Source organism: Micrasema longulum, unplaced genomic scaffold (genome assembly GCF_059751315.1).
Source record: "Micrasema longulum isolate JH-2025_06_02 unplaced genomic scaffold, ASM5975131v1 h1tg001314l, whole genome shotgun sequence".
NCBI classification, from domain to species: domain Eukaryota; kingdom Metazoa; phylum Arthropoda; class Insecta; order Trichoptera; family Brachycentridae; genus Micrasema; species Micrasema longulum.
The window spans coordinates 110,144-133,956 of NW_028278501.1; the positions used below are offsets into that span (position 1 = coordinate 110,144).

Below are 23,813 nucleotides of genomic sequence, written 5' to 3' on the forward strand. Positions count from 1 at the left end.
GCTGGTTTAAGTGGCCACTTTACACACTGTGTAACATTCACCATTCTGCCCATGTTTAAAAACATCCACATTTCCTCAACCCTTCACCTTCTTACCCTGTAAATGCCTAGACTTCCATATTCCCTTCTCAAAGATGTTTTCCTTCTCTGTTGAAATAAATTTAAATATGAACAACTCCCTAGGGAGGAAATCCAGCCAGTCTGCAAGCATTTGGACATAATCAAACATTGTTAAAATTAATATGTATTAGTGATAGAGGGAAATTTCAGATTTAGTGCTGCTTTTCAAGTTATTAAATAATGTTCTTGACAGTCCCGAACTTTTAAATTGTGTGAATTTTTTTAATTTTTTAAAATTGTGTGAGACAGCGTGGGACGAGACAAAATACTTATTTTGCTGTTGATTTGCATAGTTCAAACTATGCCAAATACTCACCTATTCCACGGTTCCACATGTTAGCAAACAAACATGTAAAACATAGATTTATTTAATTTATCTTTATACCAATTAAAATTATTGCTTTTTAATCACTTTTTTTCTAAATTATAAAAATGTACTAAATGTTATACCTACTTGTTTTACTGTTTATGCTATGATACATCGCCTCTGTTACTTCAATACTTTTTATATTTAAACCCTTTATTTATTGTTAATTTTCTGCATACCTATGTTATAATTTCTTTTTTAAATTTTTAAAAAAATATATTATTTCGTTATTTTCTGCTGATTTTATTTCATATATCTATATTTTTTATTCTGTGAACAGGTGTTTTGTTTCATTATAATTGTTTTTCAATATTATGTTATGCTTTCTCAAAGGCGTAAGCCGTCGAAATAAATAAATAAATAAGAGCATTGTGATTTGTGATAGATTTCCGGTTTCCGGTAAATCAAGACATCCAGGCCGGAAAACTCACCAACGACAACTACTAGTGACGTCACGGGTGGAGTAATTACAATATATATATATATATATATATATATATATATATATATATAGTTGGATAATTTATATAGCGCCATTTTTGTGAAAATCACCTCAAGGGCGCTGTCACTACCAACCTTTAAAAAATCACAGTGATGATAATACGATATATGAAAATATATTTTTTTTTGGCTTAGTTTGTTACATATGTTAAATATATAGATGAAAAAAAGCATTATAGTTTGAGCAAGAACGATCGAGGAAAGAGTGTTGCGCATAGTTAGTACTCCAGACTGGCAGATGGAATAAATACTTATTTATTGTCACGCGAAAGGGGACATTATGAGTAATTTTGGAGAGTAGGTTAACAGAGTTTACTTTATTATTTGATGATTTATATAAATAGCAGAATTCAGATATAGTGCGTCAATTTTCGAGGGTAAAAAAATCATTTTGTTTAGCAGATTGGCTGTAAGTGCAAAGCGTTTTGTTTTTATAATCCAGGTATTTTTAAAATTTTCGTTGAACATTTTCAATCCTTTTGATCTTTGTTATGTGTTATGGGCTCCACACAACAGATGCAAACTTCAAGTTACTACGTACAAAAGTGTTGTATAAAGTCTTCAGTGTATTTGGTTTTAATGAATTCGTGAAAATGCTTTTCAGTTGTTCAGTTGTCGAAAAGAAAAAATACAATAAAATGGTTTATCTATTTATTATTTATTTTATTAATTTACTTATTTTGGTTTCAACAATTATAAAAAAATAATACTATCAATTGTCACGGGCGTGAGTAATTACCGGTATTTATAAACTAAATGTTGAATTATTTTTTTAAAGCTGACTAGACACATCTGTCAATATTCATCAAAATAATAAAGAATTTTAAAATTTTTCAAATGGCGGCACCTATGGGTGAGTAGAACCATGTTAAAAAATATTTGTCATGGTGATAAACAAAATTCCCGCTTTATCAACTGTCAGAAATTTAATTAAGGTTATCTGTGGCTTCTGCAGATAGCTTCAGGGACGTTCGTCATCTGTAAACCACGAAATCCTAAGTTTTGCGCCGCGAACTCGAAATTTACATTCAAGAGAACTTTGTCAATAGCGTTAAAGTAAATTTACTGATGGAAAACTCAGAAAATCCCACGTCTGATTCTGAAAAGCTCGTCAAAACAAAACGTGTGGGATGTTCACATTATAAAAGAAGAGCGAAATTTGTCGTAAGTAATTTGTCCCACGTATCATCCAAAAAATATTGACCAATCGATGTCTCGAATGTTATTTATTTTTCAAATTACATTTGATTTTTCTGTGCAATATTCGTGTCATCGTGTTAATATTGCTTCCTTGTAGTCTCTGCCGAGTTATACTTTTATGTGTTGCTTCGTAAATAGTCGAGACGAATGTACAATGAATATGAACTTTTCATTTACAAATGTCATTCTAAGATTCAAACCTAGTGCACACAAAGATGTCATATTTATAGATTAAGGATAAGCATAATGCGGAGCGAAGATTTTAACATGTATTTTATCGATTTCCATTTAAGAAAACTTTCTTCAATGTGGATAACCAATATTTTACTACCTGCTGTCACAGTATTTCTTAAGTTGTGCAATACGTATGGGTTTCTACATAAAAGTAAATCAAATATAATGGTTTCAATTGGTTCTAATGCTACATATTTTGTTTTCAGACACCATGCTGCAACAAGTTTTATATGTGTCGTTACTGTCATGATGAAAATGAAAAACATTATTTCAATAGGAAGACTGTCACAGAATTAATATGCACAGAATGTGATACACGACAGAAAGTTCAGGCTGAATGTGAAACTTGCGGAGTGCGGTTCGGAAAGGTACAAAACTGTTTATTTCGTGATAAATTTTCCTGAATCTGATTAATCCATTTTATAACAAACACAGTCGATCTTGGTTATAACGATCACGGAAATAGCGAGATATCGGATATAATGATGAAACATTAATTGACATTTTAGTTTGTGATTTTCTCCATACATATATTCACTTTTATAACGCGCATCTTCTCGGACATACCGAACAAAAATATTGTAAACATCATTGTCGAAATAAGAACCTGAGTAATAAAATCCAAATGGGAGACTAACTTATTACCCATGCAGCTGGGCTTTGGGATCGGTTTTCATTTATGATACTTTTTAAGTGTCTAAGTACCTAAGTGGTGTTTTGGCCAGCAACATTGACAAAGTATCACGCATATGGTTGGAATTGCGTGTAAAATATCCAAGCTCTGTGAACTTAGTAAGCACAGGCTCGGCACCTCATTACAATTTACAACTTATTTTGTAGTTTATGAATGACTTCCTTGTTTCGGGGGTTTTCAATGCATAATGAACATTACGAGCGGGTAATGTCAGATAAGTTAAAACATGACTACTAACAAGCAGAAGTGTTTAAATTTACGAAAAAGTGGCAATTATTTGTAAAATAGATCGTGATGCGAAATATGTTGAAGTGTGTAAAAAGGTTTCTCTATCCTTATCACATTGTCAACATTGTGAAAAAATACGAATGTTTATTTATCTGAATTAAAAATTTAGAAAGTGGTAATTTTGTAAGCATTAATTATAATTATCAATAGTGACAATATGTAGTGGTGATTGGATTTAAAAAACCTTTATCTGGTATAACGAGCAAATTTAGTCGGTCCTGTCTTCCTCATAATAGCCAAGTTCGACTGTACTTGGCATAAAAACATATTTCAAAGTTGATTCCTAGTCTATTTCACCTTTCAATATCAATCTCCATACCTTAGATGTGGTGAAAACTGCTATGAAATTGACTGTACATAGTTAGATCTTAATACCAAACTAATGTTTTAAAATGAAGGTAAAAATAATGATGAAAGTAGTTAAAATGCTGCCCGTGAAGTCTCTCTGATGACTGCAGTGAAATTATTTTTAAATTGATGACAAAATTAAATAGACTCGTTATCAGCTTGTAGTCAATGGCATTTTAATTTGTGGATAATTACCTTCGTTACCTTTATTATCTGACTGAATTTCGTCGTGACCCGATGAGCAGCTATACAGAAAAACTTCATCGTGCGTGATAAGAGAATGCTTTAACAACTACAAATATTTAGTTGTATTTTTAGAACATTTTTACAATTTGAAATTGCATAAATAATAACAGTGAATATAACTTGCGAGGGAATTAAATTTTTCAAGATTTTTCATTTTTACTTGTGTAAATAAAAGACCGACCGAAACAAGATTTTCAGCCAAAATTGAAACCGAATTTCGGCTTTAGTTCTAGTTTCGGTCGATACCGGAGTTGTAACTGATTTAATTAATTTAATAAGAAATAAAAGGCATAAATTTAATGAGTAAATTTGTTCATTTATAGCGCTTTTTTGTTTGTTGTGTTGTACAACTAAATAGTTCTTCAATGAATGCCATAGGAACTTTAACTTATTAACTATAAAGGTATAACAAAAATATATAATTATGGATAATCTAAGACGTACTAACTATAGTCAAAGAATCACAAAATCAGTCTAGTTTTTATTTTTTGTGTTCGACAATGGCAATACAATAAATAATTATTTGAATGGACAACAATCCAATATCTCTAATTGCGCTAATTATTTATATATGAATACTAATTTATATTTGGAATACTTTGGTTTCGGCTGAGACAAAGTTTCTGCCAATTTTTGTTTAAAACCAAAACCGCACCTGAAACTCATTTTACTGGCCGAAATCAAAACTTTGGTCGGTTATTAAGTAAAAGATCTCGATTTTTCTATGAGTTACCTTCTCAAAATGTTCCAAAACCATCTTATGTAATATCTTTCATTTTATTTATAGAAATTTGAAACAAATTTAAACATGAAAATGGAAAATCACAAAAAGAGTCCTTGACAGTACAATCAAATTGAATAATTATGACTGAAAAAAACTACAGATTTATTTTTCTTAAGAAGGAAGGACCTCTGCGGTTTAATTGCTAAGATGCTTGACTCGCGCTTGGAAGGCTCCGGGTTCGATTCCCGGTGAGCACACAGAAGTTAAATGAGAATCTTCTCAAGTCTGGGTAGTCTGTGCTGTAATTCAATACTGTAATTGGGCCTTCTGGCCTGTTGTGTTAAAAAGCCAAACAATTCAAATACAATTATTAATGAACGTTACAGAATGGGAGCTTCAAATATTTATTATAAATAATGATGTGGTTTGAAATATCATCAATATTATTAACTTTGCATATATTTTTCGCTTAACCACTAACGAACTAATGTATCTTCTGAACCACAACTTTGATAAAATTTCAGCGCAATCTGATAACAGTAACTATTCACATATGAAATATTTTATAACTTTATAGAAATTAAAAAATATACGTTTTGTCATAGTATTAAACACATGTTAGTTTATCATACTTATAGTAATAAAAGTACTCTATTATTCCACTTTTACTTGTATTTTTTTTACTAGTGACCGAATTTGACCGGGTTGAACTGACAATATTGGTCACTACGAAACCTGGTTACTGGTTAAAAATCGTAAATGAAAGTGAAATAAAATTAATTACAGTGTTTTTATTATTATGATTAAAATACAGTTTCACCAAGAAATGTCAGTAGAGAAACTCAATCCAGATATAACTTCGATCAAGCATAGTGCCAATGAGTAAACAACCCGCCACGACAGTTTCCAGTGGAATATTTACTAATAGAATAACATACCCTCATCATGGTCCGAAGCCAACCTATTAACCTATGAAATTGTTATAATTTCAGTACACATGTCTGATATGTAATCTGTTTGACGATGAAGACAAGAGACAGTACCACTGCGAAGGTTGTGGGATCTGTAGAGTCGGAGGACGAGATCGCTTCTTCCACTGTGAGGTCTGCAACATGTGCCTGCCGGTGCAGTTACTGAGGGATGGACACAGATGTGTTGAGGTTAGTTGTGGTAACTTACTTAATCCATCCTCTCCCTACCTGGAGGTCTCTCCGGGCGTCTCTGTCAGTAGCCAACTCCCGTGTGTCCTCTTGAGTCAGATCCACGTCCCATAGTTCAAATGTGAACTTTCAGCAGTAGAGGTCCAGGATTAGACAACCCGATACCTTGTAACAGACACAACCAAACGATTTGTATCTGCCTTTGTAACTAGGGCATATCTAGAACTGTGTCAATTATGAATAACTATCCCTTTTAATTCCACAATTCGATCATTGGCCCCAACTGATGTTTTTGCAAAATGTTGCATGGGGCCGATAATCATCGGGGTCAATGTTTTCATAATTCAGTAAACTAAACAGAGAGGCGCCATGGCGCATTTGGTTTTATTTTTTTATATGGAAGTTGCTTATTTTTTGCCTTGCATTTACTGCAAAATGTATGTTCCATCTAACTGCTCTATTGTGTGAGGATCCCTTGGGATAGTCAGCTGTGGCCTTGTTAAGGAACTTCTCCGCATTTGCTTAATCAAGAGGAAAGCACAGAAAACTCATTCAAGAGAAGCCGAACTACTGACGGACATAAACAGACCTTCTGTTCAACTTAAGACAGTGTTAGGTATTTTGTGTTCTGCACATGCTTGGGTATATTTTTTGAATAATTCTTCTTTATCCTGCCATTGTACCATGTTTTCAATCCAATCTGAATATTTGCCGTGTACATATTGCATCGCAAAAGTCTGTTGTTTAATTGTTAAGCTATGTAATAATAATGATTACTGCTAGAGTAAAACAAAGATTCTAATCTGTGTTTTTACACTCCAATAAAATTTTCTTTTGCAATGACGTTGGAAGTATAAAGTACAGTAGGTAAAAAATGTCAAGTGTATCATGCACACTGAAAAGTCAACTGATCTTGACTGCTTAGAGACATAGACGAAAATCATTAGAAAAACAATAGTGATTTACTTCCAACTTGTTGAAAGTGGCCCAAAAATTGAATATATTTTGGTTAATTGTAAGAATGCAAGTATTTATTTTTATTTGAAAAAATAATTTTCAAAATCGTTTATCATGCTTTTCATTGTGAAATTGTCATGTCAATCCATTCTGCATAGTTAATCTGTTTATCAACTTAATCAGTCAATTAGCTGTTTCATTTTAAATCTAATTGAAGATGGATGGTTCCCTGTTATTAAATTGATTAGTAAATAATAATTACTACACTTAATAGCTACAAATTTCTTCTCCCGGTTAATATGCTGTCCAATTGCCTGGCTTATACAAAAACAAACAGTAATAACAAAAAAACACAGAAAAAATTCACATTGTGTATAATAATCTCAAGTTTATTTATTTATTTATAAATGCCCAGAGGGCTCTTACAATATTTAGTTAAGAAGTACATGTGCTTAAAGCTAAATCAGATTTTATTTAGCACAATATTCTCAAACAGCTCGGGTAAAGTTGAGAGTATACATATTGGTCTATAATTGGGTACACCACTGGCATCATTGGATTTGTGTATTGGCGTTATGTGACCAAATGTCAAGTAGAGTAAGTTGTATATTAGTTTACTTATTTTATTGTCTTTGTTTAAGCTTCATACATCAATGTATTTTGCTTGTAGAATGTGTCGCGTTCTAACTGCCCCGTGTGCCTGGAAGACATCCACACTTCCCGCATCCCGTGCCACATCCCGGACTGCGGCCACTTGCTGCACAGGACCTGTTTCGAGGAGCTGCTCCACTCCGGCCACTATGCGTGCCCTACGTGCCAGACCAGCATGATTGACATGGCCAGCGTAAGTACTCCAACATCGTCCTAATAATGCTTATATTTTACACAAAATTACATACTACCTCCTTCACATCCAACCCCAGGAAGAACTTCCTGACAAACCAAGTTGTGGAGCAATGGAATGGCATTCCCGAGTACGCGCCTGGATGAACACATAATTGTATAAAATTTTCTCTGTTAAAAATCATGCATTAGATGTATACGCGTCAGCTTAGTAGCTGCTAGTGTATATATTTTTTTTTTGTTCTTTATTCGTCCCAACTCAACACAGGACTTTATCCCCATGGAGTTGAAATGCGAGTTCACGCTTTGAAAATAATTTCATACTAACAGGCAACAGTCTGCAAAAGCCGACTTTTACATGTTAGAAAGTTCGGGCCTTGAGTAATCGGCCATATTGGTCTCAGTTGATTGACCTTTCAGGCCTCAGTTGATTAGGATATCTTGCACCTAAAAATATGTGCCCTTAAGGCCTCGGAATGTATTTTTTTGTTGTTTGGAGCAGTCTAAATGTAGTAAAGAAGAATCTCTCACTTAAAATAATGCTACCAAAACCACACAAAATTAACAGAGATATTAAATATATACATAATGCTTAGAATGCTATATTATCTTCTCTTAAATTTTCTTCATCTCTGTTGTAATATGTTAATACACATAAAAAGTTTTATTTGTAAGCGATTTAAATTAAAACGATGTTAAACTTGTTTTCAATATGTTTCTTTTTTGGATGATACCGTGTGTGTTGGATTTGTTTCGACGTTTCATCTTCAGGGTAAACTGAGTGTTTTATAGAAAAAAGTATGTGTTTAAGTACTAGTAATTTGTACCGTGTCCTTCGCACCTATTTAAACTTGTTTTGTTTTATTTTTGATTCCGAATATATAATGAATATCAGAAAAATATCATATACAACAGTCTTAAACGAGACAAGGACAGTCGAGACTAAAAAACCAGGGACTTAAATTATACAATAAACTACCAGACAAAACTAAACAAAAGAGTCAGACAACCTTTACAAAAGATGTTAAAAATATTATCATTAACAATAGAATTTGAATTTAAAAAAGAAAAAATATTTTGTGAAATGAATGTAATCTGTAAGGGTTTATAAATAAATTTCAAATAAATTTTACACTACAGTACTTGCACGTAAAAGATGATTCTGTTGATGAGCATTTGATTGTTTTTACGTGAACGCCAATAATTACTTTATGCTGTGATATTATGTGATGTGATATATATAATTTGCAGCTGTGGAAATATTTGGATTCTGAAGTGGCCATGACTCCAATGCCCCCCGAATACTCGGAATACAAGGCAACCATCCTATGCAAAGACTGCCACAAGGTAAATAAAAACGCCCATGGATGTTGCACCCATTTTCACCAATTATCATTATCAACATTTTCTTTACAAAACTTTGCAAGCTTGGACTTATTGTATGCCAAATTAAGCCCATAAAAAAGATCAGTCCCGTGCGTGCATTTTGTATCATAAGAGCATTTTATTTTTTTTATTTATTTGGCATCCTAAAATACTGACTCACTGAACATGACACTATTAATTGGTTTTATTTTTAAAATTCTATCTTCATGAATAGTAACTCGATTGTCAGATATCTTGCGATATGCCCCCATACTTTTTATATATGAGTACAGTGTGTTTTAGTATTTTTTTAAATTGTGATTTTTCTTTTTTTTCTAGATATCCACTGTGAAGTTTCATGTTGTAGGACTAAAATGTGCTCACTGTGGAGCTTATAACACATGCCAAACTAAAGGTTTTCAAAAGTATGTATTTTTTTGTTTTTATCTTTATATTTATAATTCCTCTGTACGTGTAATGTCACTGAACTCCTAAACGGCTTAATCAATTTACTTGCGGTTTTCAGAGAAATGAAGATCTTTGCGCTAGGCATTTTCATAGATATTAAAATCTTCTATCTAATGCGTAAAAAAAAGTTAGCAGCCTAAATGTTTTATTCATCAATCTACCAGGGTTGCATTCGAGGAGAATGCATACACAAAAAAATGGAAGGATGTTGTTTTTTTGCGTATAAAAAAAGTTTGTTTTTGAATGTTCAAACAGCATTAATTTTTTGTGGATCTAAATCAGATTCTTTCCTTAAATTCCTTATAATTTCTACCCATTCATTTCTTTTTACTGTATTTTTGGGAATACTAAAATAATATTAACTGACATTCAATTTTAAAGTATATACATCTTAGAGTCCGTACTATTCCAAAGTTTGTAAGAATTTTTGAAAAGGGGGCGTGGTCGTATGTTTAGTGAAGACGTTTTTCGTTTCCAGATGTTTATATAACAGGGTTGTCACAAATGCACGACTTTTGGCGAATTTTTACAGTAAAAACGTTTATTTTCAATTAGTAACAAGTTTACTAAAAAAAAAAAAATAATAAACGTAAGCAATAATAAACATTATAAATGACATTGTTGGGTACATAAATTAATTTAATAAACAAGTATGCAATTATAATAAAAAAGTAAAAATACAATAAAGTAAATTTATTGAGTTTGAAAATTAACCAATTTGTTGAAATGTTGTCTTACTCTGACGGCAGGTTGTAACTTACATCTTTAAAAACTGGTTAAACGGGGACGTTTATTGTCATCTCTTTTAGTTACATTCAATAAACGACAATTTCACATTCAGTAAGATAAAATGAGATAGAATTATTTCCAGATGTTGGTTGACTCGGTAAAAGGTCTTCGAGTTTGCATTTCTAGAACATTTAAAGAAATATTTGGATTTAAACGATTTAAAAAAATGATTTAAATTTCACAAATCCAATGTATAAGGTATTTGAATTACACTGAAACAAATGCTATAATAATTGCTCAAATGATAGTAAATGTTTGTGGTGCATTTATGTTAAAAACTACCAAAAAAACGTATTAATGTGAAAATTTATAATATTTGATAACTGAAGCGTTTTCTCCCTTTTCCATTTCTATTTGAACATCCTTTCGTGGCACAAGTGAGCATAATTAATTTTGATGTAATTAGCTCTACATATGTAAAACAATTATTAAAATAACGAGAGCGTTTGACAGTTAGAAGCAATACTGCCCGCGTATGTAAAAAATGAGCATCGTACAAATTCTGAAAACGACTACAATACTAAAAATGTACCCACACATTTTTTTTTGTCTCCCTTTCTCTCATTTAGAACATATTGTAAAAAATGAGTCAGCTGTAATAGGCAAAATGCATTGGATTGGTAAAATGTGTTGTTATCCCTCTACAGATGTATATACTCTAAGCATTCAATACATTTTTGAAAATCGCATTCATGAATAAAGTGCATCCCTGTTGGTGAGAAGAGCTGAGATTGACATTTGCAAAAAGAATTCTTTATTTGAAAATTAATTATTTAATGCTTTGGAATTCAACCATAAACATGTATCTAGGTACCTACTTAAATTCAATATTAATAATTTTTAGTTTTGAAATTCAATCATAAACTTATCAATGAAAAATCTTTTTACAAGCTAGCTTTAGCAGGCAAACCAACGTTCATACAGGACAACGTCTGTCGGGTCCTCTAGTTATTTATAAAATTATCAATAAATAGTATTTGTTAATTATATAATATTCTGTTTTTTTTTTCAGTGGGATGGATCCCACTCAGGAACAAGTAGACACTACCACTGATGAAGTGATAGCTGGAAACAGCACTGCTTCATCGAGCTCCGCAGGCAGCTCTTCATCAGATACAACAGCAGACCTGGACATTGCTAGCGCCAGCACTTCATCAGGCCGCGGACGCCAGCTCAACGGGAGTTCATCGTCATCCGACGCGATGGAGGGCAACTCTCAACTCATGCAACCGAGCATATCCGATGAACCCCCACAAGCCTGACAGGACTCGAGCAATGAGCGGATAATGAAATAGTGTCGTGCTATTTTGGACTTTTTTCTGATTCGAAGAAATTAAAGCGGGATATGAAATAGCTTAATACGCTAATCTCGATGACAAAGTAAAATCGCTTTATCGTCAATCGACTTGATGTAAACGAAAAACAATGAAATGATAAGATTAAATTACTTTTAATAGAATTTTGTATATTACGTATTTTGCTTAATTGATCATTTGAATTAATTTCTTTGACGAATGAACTCAAAAATTTCTACAACTCTTTTGCAGCTGTGTTAAAATTACTCAAACATTTTTACAAAGCTCTTTTTTGGTCAGTAAATAACCTGAAATCGCTATTTACCTGCAACAATATTTAAAATGTGAAAATTAGCTTCACTTTGCCTTATTTTCGATAATAAATCATGTCCTTTTTTATTCCTATGTATGAGCCATTCCAATTTTCTATCACGCAATACTTTTATTGTTTCAAGAAGCATAATCAAATATTAGTCTCGTTAAAATGGCATCCATTGTTATGCATAATAAGTAGATGACATAATTAATTTATGTATAATTGTCCAGAAACATCTTGATATGGTTCTCAGTTTGCAGAAAGACATTTTTATTATTACTAAAAGAAAACTTATTCCTGGTTGTTTGATCGTTAATAAAAGAAGAGTTTTACTTAAGATTTATTTACCAATGATTTTGGTTTTACTATCATTCTACTATAGTTATAATGGCAGTACGTTATTTTACCCGCGTTTTTCCTATCATAAAATGTAATCACTGTTTTTTTATTTCAAAGTACAAAAACTAAATATTATGTTTTATTCATTTTTTACACGTGGGGAATGCAACTTTACAAATGTCTAACTTACAACGTGACATCAACTTAAGTAAACAGAACTCTATAATAATAATTTTATTTTATTTACGAAAATTTGATATGATGAATAATTTGATTTACGAAACAGTACTTCAGTTAGTTCAAACATAGTTTGTTTATTATATAAATAAAAGACGAGTGATACTTTAATCCACAAATTTGGAATATCCAGTGACCGGTTTCATCGCTTTCGCGACATCTTCGAGACTGGTATCTTTATTAAAGAGTTCAATGTATTTATACAAAATAGAGGTAAGGATAGATAATTCAAAGTTATATGTAAGTAAATTAAATAAAGTTATTTTTATCTTAAGGATCATTATCAACAAATTTTCTTTGGGTTAACTAATGAGTTGTTATAATGCTATTTTAATGAGTTTAAGTATTTTATTTTATTTTTAGTGTCCCATCCTTCGTGAGTGTGGTTTTGTAAATAGAAAATTTTCAGAAATCATTATTATACATTAAAATAGCATTATAACAACTCATTAGTTAACCCAAAGAAAATTTGTTGATAATGATCCTTAAGATAAAAATAACTTTATTTAATTTACTTACCTATAACTTTGAATTATCTATCCTTACCTCTGTTCTGTATAAATACATTTAACTCTTTAATAAAGATACCAGTCTCGAAGATGTCGCGAAAGCAATGAAACCGGTCACTTATATAATAAATTACAATGAACTTCCATCAAGAATTTTCACTTACATCATTATAATATTTTTAATACATATTATGTGTATACCATTATTTATAACTTAAATCTTGTTATTTTTAGGAAGAAGATGACAATATTTGACATCCAGGAAATTGACCGTCAGGGGGGTTTGGTGAAAAAATACAACCAAATTAAGGTTGAAAGCTTTGTTTTCTTGACAACGTATATTTCAAATACCTAAATTTCGTCATTGGAAGAACTCTTCGATTTATATAAATCGTGGAAAGCGTAATCTATTATGTATTCGTAAATAAAATCACTATTGAGTGACATGAGCAAATAACGACAACTGATAAACGTCAAATGACTCTATCTTGATTATTCTACTATAGTAAAATGTTTTACATGCTATATGTCGGCAGTTTAAATTTTTAGCTTACAGTTAAAAGAGTTTTACTGTCCACTGTTAGTTACTGTTGATGAAACCACCCGTTTTGTCAATTTTTAACTATTACTATAGATTTTTTACTATTACCAACAATCAAACGACCTGACCTCAATCACAGAAGTGACCATTAGCCATGTCGAAAATTAGGGTATATTTATCTCTAACATTATACCCTATAAGTGAGAATTTCAGCTATTTCACAACTCAGTTTAGGCCTAGCCATATCAATAATAACCTGATAGCCAGAGCTGGATAAGCAAACAATACATTTTGTGAAAGTATCATCAAATTAGTACTATTCTTTAGCTGAAAATTTTATTGACAGATTCTTTCTCATTCCAATAATTAGTATTTTTGACCTTTCAAACAATGTACCAACTCTGTGCAGCAAAAATAATTTATTTATAATACGATTTTGGCAAAAATGAGTTACAAACCTTTTTTTTTGGTAATAGTGTTTTATTTTCGGTTAATATTTTTTTAGTACTTTATTGAGGTTCTCTATACCTACGTAATAAAAAAAACAATTTAAATATTAGTGCGTAATTCATCATCTTTTCCCTATTTGCACATAAAAGTGCGTAGGGTACTGCTTTGGTACACCAATTGCAGTGTATCTCGGTCATTTGTTCATGAAGGTAAGATTATCAATCTTACACTCAAGATCCCGACCAGGGACTACGAAATATTGCAAAGAAAATCACCTGTTTAAATGGGTATTGTCGACCATGAAGGGACTCGAACCCGAAACCTCATGCATGGTAGGCAAATGCGCTAACCACTACACCGTGGGTAAAAAATGTAGCGTTTAACAATAAAAATACAGCAAAATAGTCAATAGTGCCTCACCCCCCCCCCCCCCCCCCATGCTTACTAAAACATACTGAAATTGTACTACTTTTCAAATTAATATTAAGGCTGTGAAAAAAAATGAATAGGCAGCTATTTTCAAGAAAAATAAGTGTACCTATGGCATAATAATTGCAATTTACTGCAATCATTGCGAAATACTGCTGTAGTCAAATCTATTACAAACATTAATAGATGTAAATTGTAAGAATATGTAGTATTAAAATAATTAACATTGTGAGAAATTATGTTGGAAAACTTTTTTCTATAAACAAATATCCAAATATTTCTTTAAGCGGATTAAAATTGACTTGATACAGGTGGCCTTCGACTTTCAAATGTACATATTACTTTCGTATATTTCTTGAAATTTAGATTTTTTCAATGCAAAGTTTCACATTAAATTTAAAACTCTTTAGAAAAAAATATCAATACATTACTGTCTTTTGAAATTTGTAAAAAAAACACCTGATTACTAATACACCTCATGAACCTTTATACACATTGATAAAGGAATATTTTAAAGCGCACTTTTGGTATTTGTTTTTAACACATGGCTGCACTTTCATATATTCACCGTCCATACACATTTTCAAGAACCAATTGCGTACATAAGCCGAGCGTCGCTTGTACTGTGAACTTACTAACTAATTTGGTACAAAAACACCATTAATTTAAGCTGAAAAATATTTATTTATGAAGTACATAATTGCATCTGGAAATAAATTTTTGCTAGATATCAATCAAAACTTCAACTATCTATTGAGATATTTACTCTAGCGCACCACCTAAACTAATTTCAGAATATCGACATACCTGGTTAATTTGGAATTCAAAACTTCAAGTGGGTTATTAACTAAAAACAGCAAATAAATACTACAATCGTTCTTTCTTTTGCCCAAAAAAAATTGTTAACATTTAGTAAGACAGAATTATTTTTTTTGATGTGGCAATATTGTCTCATTTTATGAATCTCTACACATGTACGAGGGGAGATTCAAAAGTAATCTACCTAGGTGTGATGAAACAGACTTACAGATTTTAAAAAAAATGTTTTTTGATGTAATTTCCTTCTAGAGCAATACATTTACTCCACTTCGCGGGGAGCGCGTTAATACCATCGGAAAAAAATGACAACTCCTGGTCTTGAAAAAACGTCGAAAGTGCTTCATCATTCCCCGAAAATCTCCGTTCCCTTAGGTCTTTTTTCAACCGTCGTAAAAGATAAAAATCTCAGAGGGCCAGGTCTGGACCGTAGAGGGGGTGATTTAATTCTATAAACCCCAATTCAGTCACAGCAGCCCGAGCAATGCGGAACTTGTGTCGGGGCATTGTCATGAAGAAGGAGCACCCCGCGACTTTACTTCCCCCGTCGCTTCTCCAGTATTGCCGCCTTCAGTTTTTTCACAACACCAGCGTAGTAGGCCCCTATGATTGTCTCCTTGTGGGGAAGGTAATCAATCAATATCAAACCTTCATTATCCCAGAATATGGTCGCCATAATCTTCCCGGCGGAAGATTGAGTCCGAAATTTCTTGGGTGGCGGAGAACCCTTATGTTTCTACTGCATTGACTCTAGTTTTGTTTCCGGATCCCAATGGTGAATCCAAGTTGCATCACCTGTCACTATTTGAGACAAAAAAGCTTCGCCGCCTTCCTCAAATAGGTCGCAATTTCCTTTTGAAAACTGAACCCGTCGTTCCTTCTGGAAAGGCGTCAGCATTCTTGGAACCCACCTCGCGCTGACCTTAGTCATCCCTAAATGTTCATGTAAGATTCTTAGAACTGATGATTCTGAAACTCCACATTCATGAGCTAATTGAAAAGCTTTTGAGCGTCGGTCTTACAGCACAATTTTGTCTATTTTTGCCACTATTTCGGGCGATGTTGCTTCAACCGGCCTTCCACTGCGTGGGTCATCTTCAATGGACTCACGACCCCACTTAAACTGCTTAGCCCAATATTTTACTGTGTAATAAGAAGGTGAAGAGTCACCGTACGCTGCGATCATACGTTCATTTATTTGCTTTGGTCCATTCCCTTCCTTTACTGAAAATTCGAAAACGGCACGATGCTTCAAACTCGTTTTATCCATTTTTACCGCACCTTGATGCACTCAGCGACCAATTATTCCAAGAGCTTACGCGCGACTGAACTAAACTGAAGTGGTCTGACACGACAAGACATGTCGCAGCTTGCAACAATCTGCTCAACCCCGCACTACGTATCTATCATCGCTAGGTAGATTACTTTTGAAAGTCTCCTCGTATACTTCAATTTTTTTTAAATGTATTTACTTATTTCTTTATTTCATCGATAAATTTCCATACGATTCATGGAATCTAAATCCAAATTTAACTTTTAAAGGCAGCATTAGGTCATTTTATAATATTTTTGTTTGTTAATGCGTACATATTTTATGAGTTATCCCGATACTTGCCTCAAAGAAGCTACTAAAGAACTAATTAAAAAAATTACATCTTTAACCAAAAGTAAATGGTGTATGTGGGTACATACTTTTTTTACCAATCAATTTTTCGAATGGCAATATTATTTTTAAAACTTAAAGCATTAATTTCGTAAAATATAACATGTACATAGGAATATGAATAGTTTTACCATGAGGAGTTAAAATTAAATTTTAATTAGTAATTAATATTCATAGTGTCTTCATTCATATTTTACCATGCATAATTTTATTTAAAACAATAGTACCTATACATAACCACAATATGTATAACGTTAAGGTGTTCGCGCAATGTTGCTTTAATAAATCTTGTTGGTGGCAAGATAACATATACCGTATTTTTTGGACCATAAGATGCACTTTTTTTCTCTGAAAATTAAACTAAAAATTGGGGGGCGTCTTATGGTCCGATGCTTCTACTAGGAAGGAAATATGACTCGGCAATAAGAAAGTAAAGCTCGGAATTAAAAAACTGAATCTCTAATAAATCTTGTTGGTGGCAAGATAACATAATATACAGTATTTTTTGGACCATAAAATGCACTTTTTTCTCTGAAAATTCAACCAAAATTGGGGGGCATCTTATGGTCCGATGCGTCTTATCGCCCAAAACATTTTTGTTTCTAAAAATTTATAGGTAATTTTTGGGGTGTGTCTTTTGGTCCGATGTGTCGTATCATCCGCAAAATACAATAATTGTTTATTTAAACTTAGTTAAATGGTGCAAGAAATATTAAATAAATAAACTAAAAATCCTCCTTGAAACTACAAACTGTTTTAATTGCCACTGTTGTGTCTTCTGAAATCAGCTAAAAATTATTACAATAATTCTGAACGCTTATTAGGGTAGATCTATATTCCAAATACATAAATTAGAATATAATTAATACACAAACCGCAGACAAAAGTAGAACCAGAAAATGTATATTTTCTATTTAATGATAATATGGAGATATCCAAGTCAATCGATCATCCATTCAATAAATATAAACCTACCGTAATTTTGTTGGAAACTACCTTAAAACCGCTCGGGTCTTTAAATACCCATTTATAAAATATGGATAAAATTTATAAAAAAAGAACTGGGATTACGGCTAGAAATAGCAGGTGCTTCATTCAACAGTATGAAGGCTATCTGGAGATCGTATATTTACACAGTGAAAACAAAATATAACCAATATAACACCTATTCTCCTACTTTACAAGGCATCAGGTTCTCGACGTCCTGGACGTCCACTGCTGACTGTTCGTTGGCAGTGCATGTCAGAACTACGGCACAGAGATGCCTGGAGAATCTTCATGGACACCATATGCTCCAACTAGGGAGCGGACATGCAATGATTATGATGTATAATAAATTGTGCAGTATCATTTAATTTCTTTTTGAAATTTAAGATACCAGCATTTTTAAAAGCTATTTATTATTCAGATAAAAAAAAAACAATCAAATCAGATGGATTTAGTTTATCCATATTATAAAATATACTCTATTGGTTTTATTTACTTTGTCTTCAAATAAATTGAGTACAAATTCAACCCATTTAATTTGAGATGTAGAAGATTATTTGACCTTTCTATCTCAGGTCAAACTAGCCCACTTAACTCTAGATTTTTAAATTTAACTTGTATAATAACATTTAAATAAACCTGAAATATTTTCATACCGATCCATACACATATTAACACCATTTTTAATACATAATAATATGTTTATATAGAAATATATGTAATTTTTTAAGAAAATGTTAGTACCTATTTACCTGCATATGCATATGTACATTTATATTGTTTTTATTTTAGACTCCATATTATTTATTGCAAACATTTTGTGTTAGGAAACTTATAAACATAATATAAGGACTGTCGTCTAATAATTATTATCTATGAATATTGTATTTTGCTGATCCACATTTTATCTGTTATGTTATTCAAAATATAAAGACGTCTTGAAAATTATTTTCTGAAATATTGCAGCCATTTCTAAAGTAATATAACCAAATAAATTTTGAAAACTATTTTTAATATACATGCATAATATATTAAATAAGTCAATATTTATAAAAATCATGCATACCTTTTTTAATCTCTAGGTAAAATTATAACTCGTAATTTCTTTGTATTTCGGAGCAAATATTCCGTATAAAAGAATGTTAAACTAAGCTTTATATTTATAATAGAAAACAACAAACTTATGTAATACCTACTACAAAAATATAATTAATTTGGATACTTTATTCGGCACTATAATATTAGCATTAGATCTCTGAAATGTTGCTTTCAAGGTATGGAATAATTCAGGGATGTTTTAAATCACAGGATGAGGTATGAGTTTTGCCTTTAAAATATTGAAGCCAATATGTTGTATTTATTCCATCTTAGTTTATTAATCAATGTAAGGTAGCTGATATTACATGCTGTTTATCGCTGAATCTTGTAAAATGCAATGTATTACTCTCTTTTACTACATAGTAAGTAATTTGGGATTCTTATAAATAAGATTACCATTACATATTTTTTTTAATGCATTTTTATGATTTTCTGAAACAATACAGCACCTTAAAAAAATATATATTAGCTAACCTCAGAAAGTTCCTCAAATTGAAATATTCAGTGATTTATCCTTACTTATGTAACTCAGTCCACAAAAATTCAATAAGTATTATCTGAAAAAAATTAAACATTTTTGTTTAAAAAATTATTACGCCCACGTAGAAGGGTATACATGATTTTGTTTTTGTTTAGAGTAATTCAACAGAAAATTTTAGGCAAAGCTCTATTTAATCAATTTTATTGTATTTTTTAATAAAACACTCATTTTACAACATTCAATGATTGTCAATGGTAACCCATTGCCATATAATTTTACCTTTTTTTTGTTTTTTTTTCTTCATTTGCATGGTATATGCCATATATGGGCACAATGAAACTATTCTGGCTTCCATACCATATCCTTTTGATTTAACCATCCTTGGCGTAATTTTTAGAAACTGACTGAATTAAAAACCATTTGAAATGCTTCAAATCTCTTTACAAAGGAATAAATTGTAGGAAGATCACATAGAAATATTGTATAAAAATGAAGTGGTTTGTTATTTTTTTGTGTGAATGTGCATTTCACATGCTTTGGAATGTTTTTAAAAGCTGTTGATTCAAACACTTTATAATAAGTAAGAAATGAATCTATGTTATCGATTTTATTTTGATTATAATATAGTTTCATGCATTATTAATACAAATCTGATTTAATTTTGGGATAATGTGTGTTTTGGGATAATTGACATTTATTGTACAGATTAAACCGTTTACCTGTGTTTTTAAAATGCTTCGTGACCATCTATTTTCGCCTTATTGTGACTCATTTTCAAAAAATGTTATTCTAGATAAAATTACTGTTAAATTGTAATACACAATATGTGTATTAAAAAAAATCTGTTTAAATTTAACTGTAATGGTATATAGTCATACTCAAGTCTGTTATAATTTTTTCCACACTACCCGACAGGAATATATTTTTTAAATCACTAAAGTGCTTAAAAAATTAATCTCGCCAAAAAAAGTTTGCGTATTTAAACACTGTTGTATGAGGCATGTTAAATCTGTAATTTACCACAGTACATGTCACAAAATAAAAAAAATAATATACAGACCTAGAAAATATAAGTATGAATTTTCAATTGAAATTTTCTGATTGTGATAGTGTTTTATTTCTCAAGATTCTTTATGTATCGATTTGCATAATTGTTTTATTTTCTGTGAGAAGGGAGAGTAAAATAAAAAGCTTATCTATACAAAAAGATATGAATACATATGGCAAAACACTAAATATTAATTAAATCAAACATTATTTTTCATTTTACAATTTTTTATTGTGATTTCTTTCTAAAATCCTAACTTCTGACATAAACAGTGAAATTTTTCAAATGTTGTATGGTAAAACTAAAACACAACTACACATAATTTGCACATAATACTTTTGGAGCAGTCAAATTTCAAACTCAAATTGTACAATTCTCTGGTCAATATTAAAATAAGCTGCCAAGGAAAAAAGTGTATTCAGTTTAATCATATGCCACAGTTCTAAATTACTTTAGAAAGCAAAACATCCACCTCAGTAAAAATACCATTTGTTGAATTAAAAATAGTGTTTGATATAATTTATTGAAAATGTGGTTTCGATATAGATTATTCTGTATCTGTTAATAAAAACAAAGTACAAAATTATGGCACTAAAACAGACATGGCTAATATTTTTAGTGCTACTTTACATTATTTTTTCCTCAAAATAATGTATGTAAACATCTTATATCGATTTATCTTGCTCATTTTAAATTCGAAACCCTTTTATGCTTGTTATAGGCGCTATGCACTATTCACTCCCGAGTCTGTAATTTGTATCATTGTATAGAATGTTTCCGAACCATCTTATGTCACTCTCAATAGTGTCTCAAATAACAAATTTGCCATCATGATTAGATCAATTTGCGCGATGTAATATTGTTTGATCCGTCAACTAATTTGACATTGAACTTAATGAAACCGTTGTGTAGAAAATACACATTATTGTTTGTTTTTCCTTTGTAGTATGATGTTGTAACAAATTGTTTATTTTGTTATTAAAACTGTTTTGCCACATAAACTGGGTTTTATTTTAAAAATTCTATTTTCATGAAGATGTTTAGTTTGTAGTTGCCCAACTATTTCATCAGCATATGTAAAGTTATAAGAAAAATGTTAATACATATATTTCAACTCATAATATATATGTTTTAAATCAATTTACAAATAGGCACTTGGTGTTATCTTAGCCTTTTAACATCGGGCAATACTATAGCCTACCTCATCGTGAAGCTTCTTGCTTGAAATGACAGTGTATTTATACTATTCCGTTGAAGTGTAAACTTTGTATTTTTCATAGAGTTAAACATGTTGAACATTTGAATTTTGATAAAAAAAAATCTTCATAAACCTGTCGAGCTCAAAAGAAAATCAAAGTGCCACATATTTCCGGAATCACCCTATTCGAGACAAGAACCTAGCATCAACCTATTCAAAACCTGGCATCACCCTAGTCAAGACTTATTAACCGACCTATTAACCACATGGTAAGAAAACCCAATCCTACATATGAGGACAAAGTCCTTAATGACACACCACAGCAGTGAAGAAGCAACTCAGCCGATCCCCGGCCGATACGAGCCTTCCGGCCCTACTTGTTGGTGTATTAGTAGATAAACCCTCTTCCCTTTTATGGAAAAAAACGTAGAAAAGGAAAGGTTTTGCACATCATATCGTGATTGGTGATGAAAAGTGGATACACTATGATAACCCGAAGCGTAGAAAATCGTGAGGTAAGCCCGGCCATGCATAAACATCAATGGCAAAGCCGAATATTAATGGTTCCAAACTCACGCTCTGTATTTTATGGTATCAGTTTAGTAGTGTATTATGAGCTCTTCAAACCCAACGAAACCATCACGGGAGATCGCTATTGACTACAACTGATGCGTTTGAGCCAAGCATTGAAGGAAAAAGATGAGTCGTTCTTTCGAGATGGTATTCGTATGCTGCCAGAAAGATAGTAGAAAGTAGTCACTAGCGACGGATAATACTTTCAATGACAATGTTCTTTACAATTTTTTTTTGTTATAATACACGGCGAAACCCTGTCACTGGTAAAAATTATAAATAAAAGTAATAAAACTATATACGTATTTTTATTATTTTAATTAAAATGCAATTCCACCGAGAAATGTCAGTAGAAACGCTCACTCTATTTTTTTAGATAAAATTTTACAGTCCTCGATTTATTGAATTATCAACAATATTTTGAGTTTGACCAAACTTTTGTAGACATGGACTGGATTCAACTTCCTGGGGAGCTGTTAATATATTACAACAGAGATGAAGAACATTTTAGAGAAGGTAATATAGAAATCTAGGCATCTACAGGGCTTATGACCTGACATTGGCTGGTTTAAGTGGCCACTTTACACACTGTGTAACATTCACCATTCTGCCATATATCTATATTCCTTCAATTCTTTCACCCTAGATTTCTATATTACCTTCTTAAAAATGTTCTTCATCTCTGTTGTAATATGTTATTTATAAAATTATATTGAACCCAGGAGAAAGCAGTCAATAATCAGACAATAAATGTTTTGATTCAACCTTCATTTCCAATTGGCTATTGGGAGCACACATTGTGTAAAGGAAGGATTTACAGGGTAATTAACAAAAAAAAATGGAATATATGTAAATATTTATTCAGCATATTTATTACATTTTACACAAGCTTATAAAACACCTATTATAAAAGTATTGTCTGAATAACAATATGAGCCTCAAAAAGCGGAACACAGATTGGAAAATATATCTCTAGGAGCTAAATTTTTTTCACAGAATGAGAGACTTATATATAAACTAAAAATACATTGAATATTATACATTAAATACTTTTTGCAGTAATAAAATCTACACTAAACTTTGTTTAATAAGCAGGTATCAGCTTCACAGAAAATAGATGTAAACCTCTAAAACATGTTTTTGTTTTACATATTCCTGGGCAAATGGCTATAAATTAGAGAAGTCCATAACAAATAAATAAACTAATTTTAAATGCCTGCAATGGACTTCAATGTCATACGCAGGTATAAATAGGTATCATTAATAATAATTTAATGGGCAAATAAGTAGGTACCTACTAAAATTATTTTGATAGGAGGCATTAAAATAAATTGTTTAAAAAATATTGTTATATTACATTGCTAAATTTTACATAATTAAAATAAATTGTACATGTGATTTGTATTTAGCTTTATTCCATATTGGTAATTGCCTATAATAAGAAAAAACTGTCTTAAATGTTAGATAGCTTACCGTAGGTCAGTTATTTTTGCTCAATGCTCAATTATCTGCGAGTTTCACTGTAATATA

The 23,813-nt window shown here is 31.4% G+C and overlaps 1 protein-coding gene and 1 long non-coding RNA gene across 2 annotated transcripts; one reads left to right on the plus strand and one right to left on the minus strand.

The window, feature by feature from the left end:
• The first annotated feature begins 1,915 nt into the window (after window positions 1-1,915).
• On the plus strand, window positions 1,916-12,265 carry Rchy1 (Ring finger and CHY zinc finger domain containing 1). The gene is made up of 7 exons (XM_088234982.1): window positions 1,916-2,151; window positions 2,628-2,789; window positions 5,714-5,881; window positions 7,509-7,682; window positions 8,933-9,028; window positions 9,386-9,471; window positions 11,316-12,265. The coding sequence occupies exons 1-7, from the start codon at window positions 2,056-2,058 to the stop codon at window positions 11,563-11,565; spliced, it is 1,032 nt and encodes a 343-aa protein (XP_088091108.1). The 5' UTR covers window positions 1,916-2,055; the 3' UTR covers window positions 11,566-12,265.
• A 2,557-nt stretch (window positions 12,266-14,822) lies between these two features.
• LOC148275946 (uncharacterized) lies at window positions 14,823-18,318 on the minus strand. Its single transcript, XR_015823915.1, has 2 exons — window positions 17,422-18,318; window positions 14,823-17,236 (listed from the first exon to the last, which is right to left on the minus strand). It is a non-coding gene; the product is annotated as an uncharacterized LOC148275946 (long non-coding RNA).
• Between the last annotated feature and the right edge of the window lie 5,495 nt (window positions 18,319-23,813).

Excerpts from the sequence above, each read along its gene's own strand:
- Rchy1 (XM_088234982.1), top strand. The coding sequence starts at position 2,056 with ATGGAAAACTCAGAAAATCCCACGTCTGATTCTGAAAAGCTCGTCAAA. Across the intron at positions 2,790-5,713 it reads GCGGAGTGCGGTTCGGAAAG|TACACATGTCTGATATGTAA; the intron begins GTACAAAACTGT and ends TTATAATTTCAG. Across the intron at positions 7,683-8,932 it reads GCATGATTGACATGGCCAGC|CTGTGGAAATATTTGGATTC; the intron begins GTAAGTACTCCA and ends TATAATTTGCAG.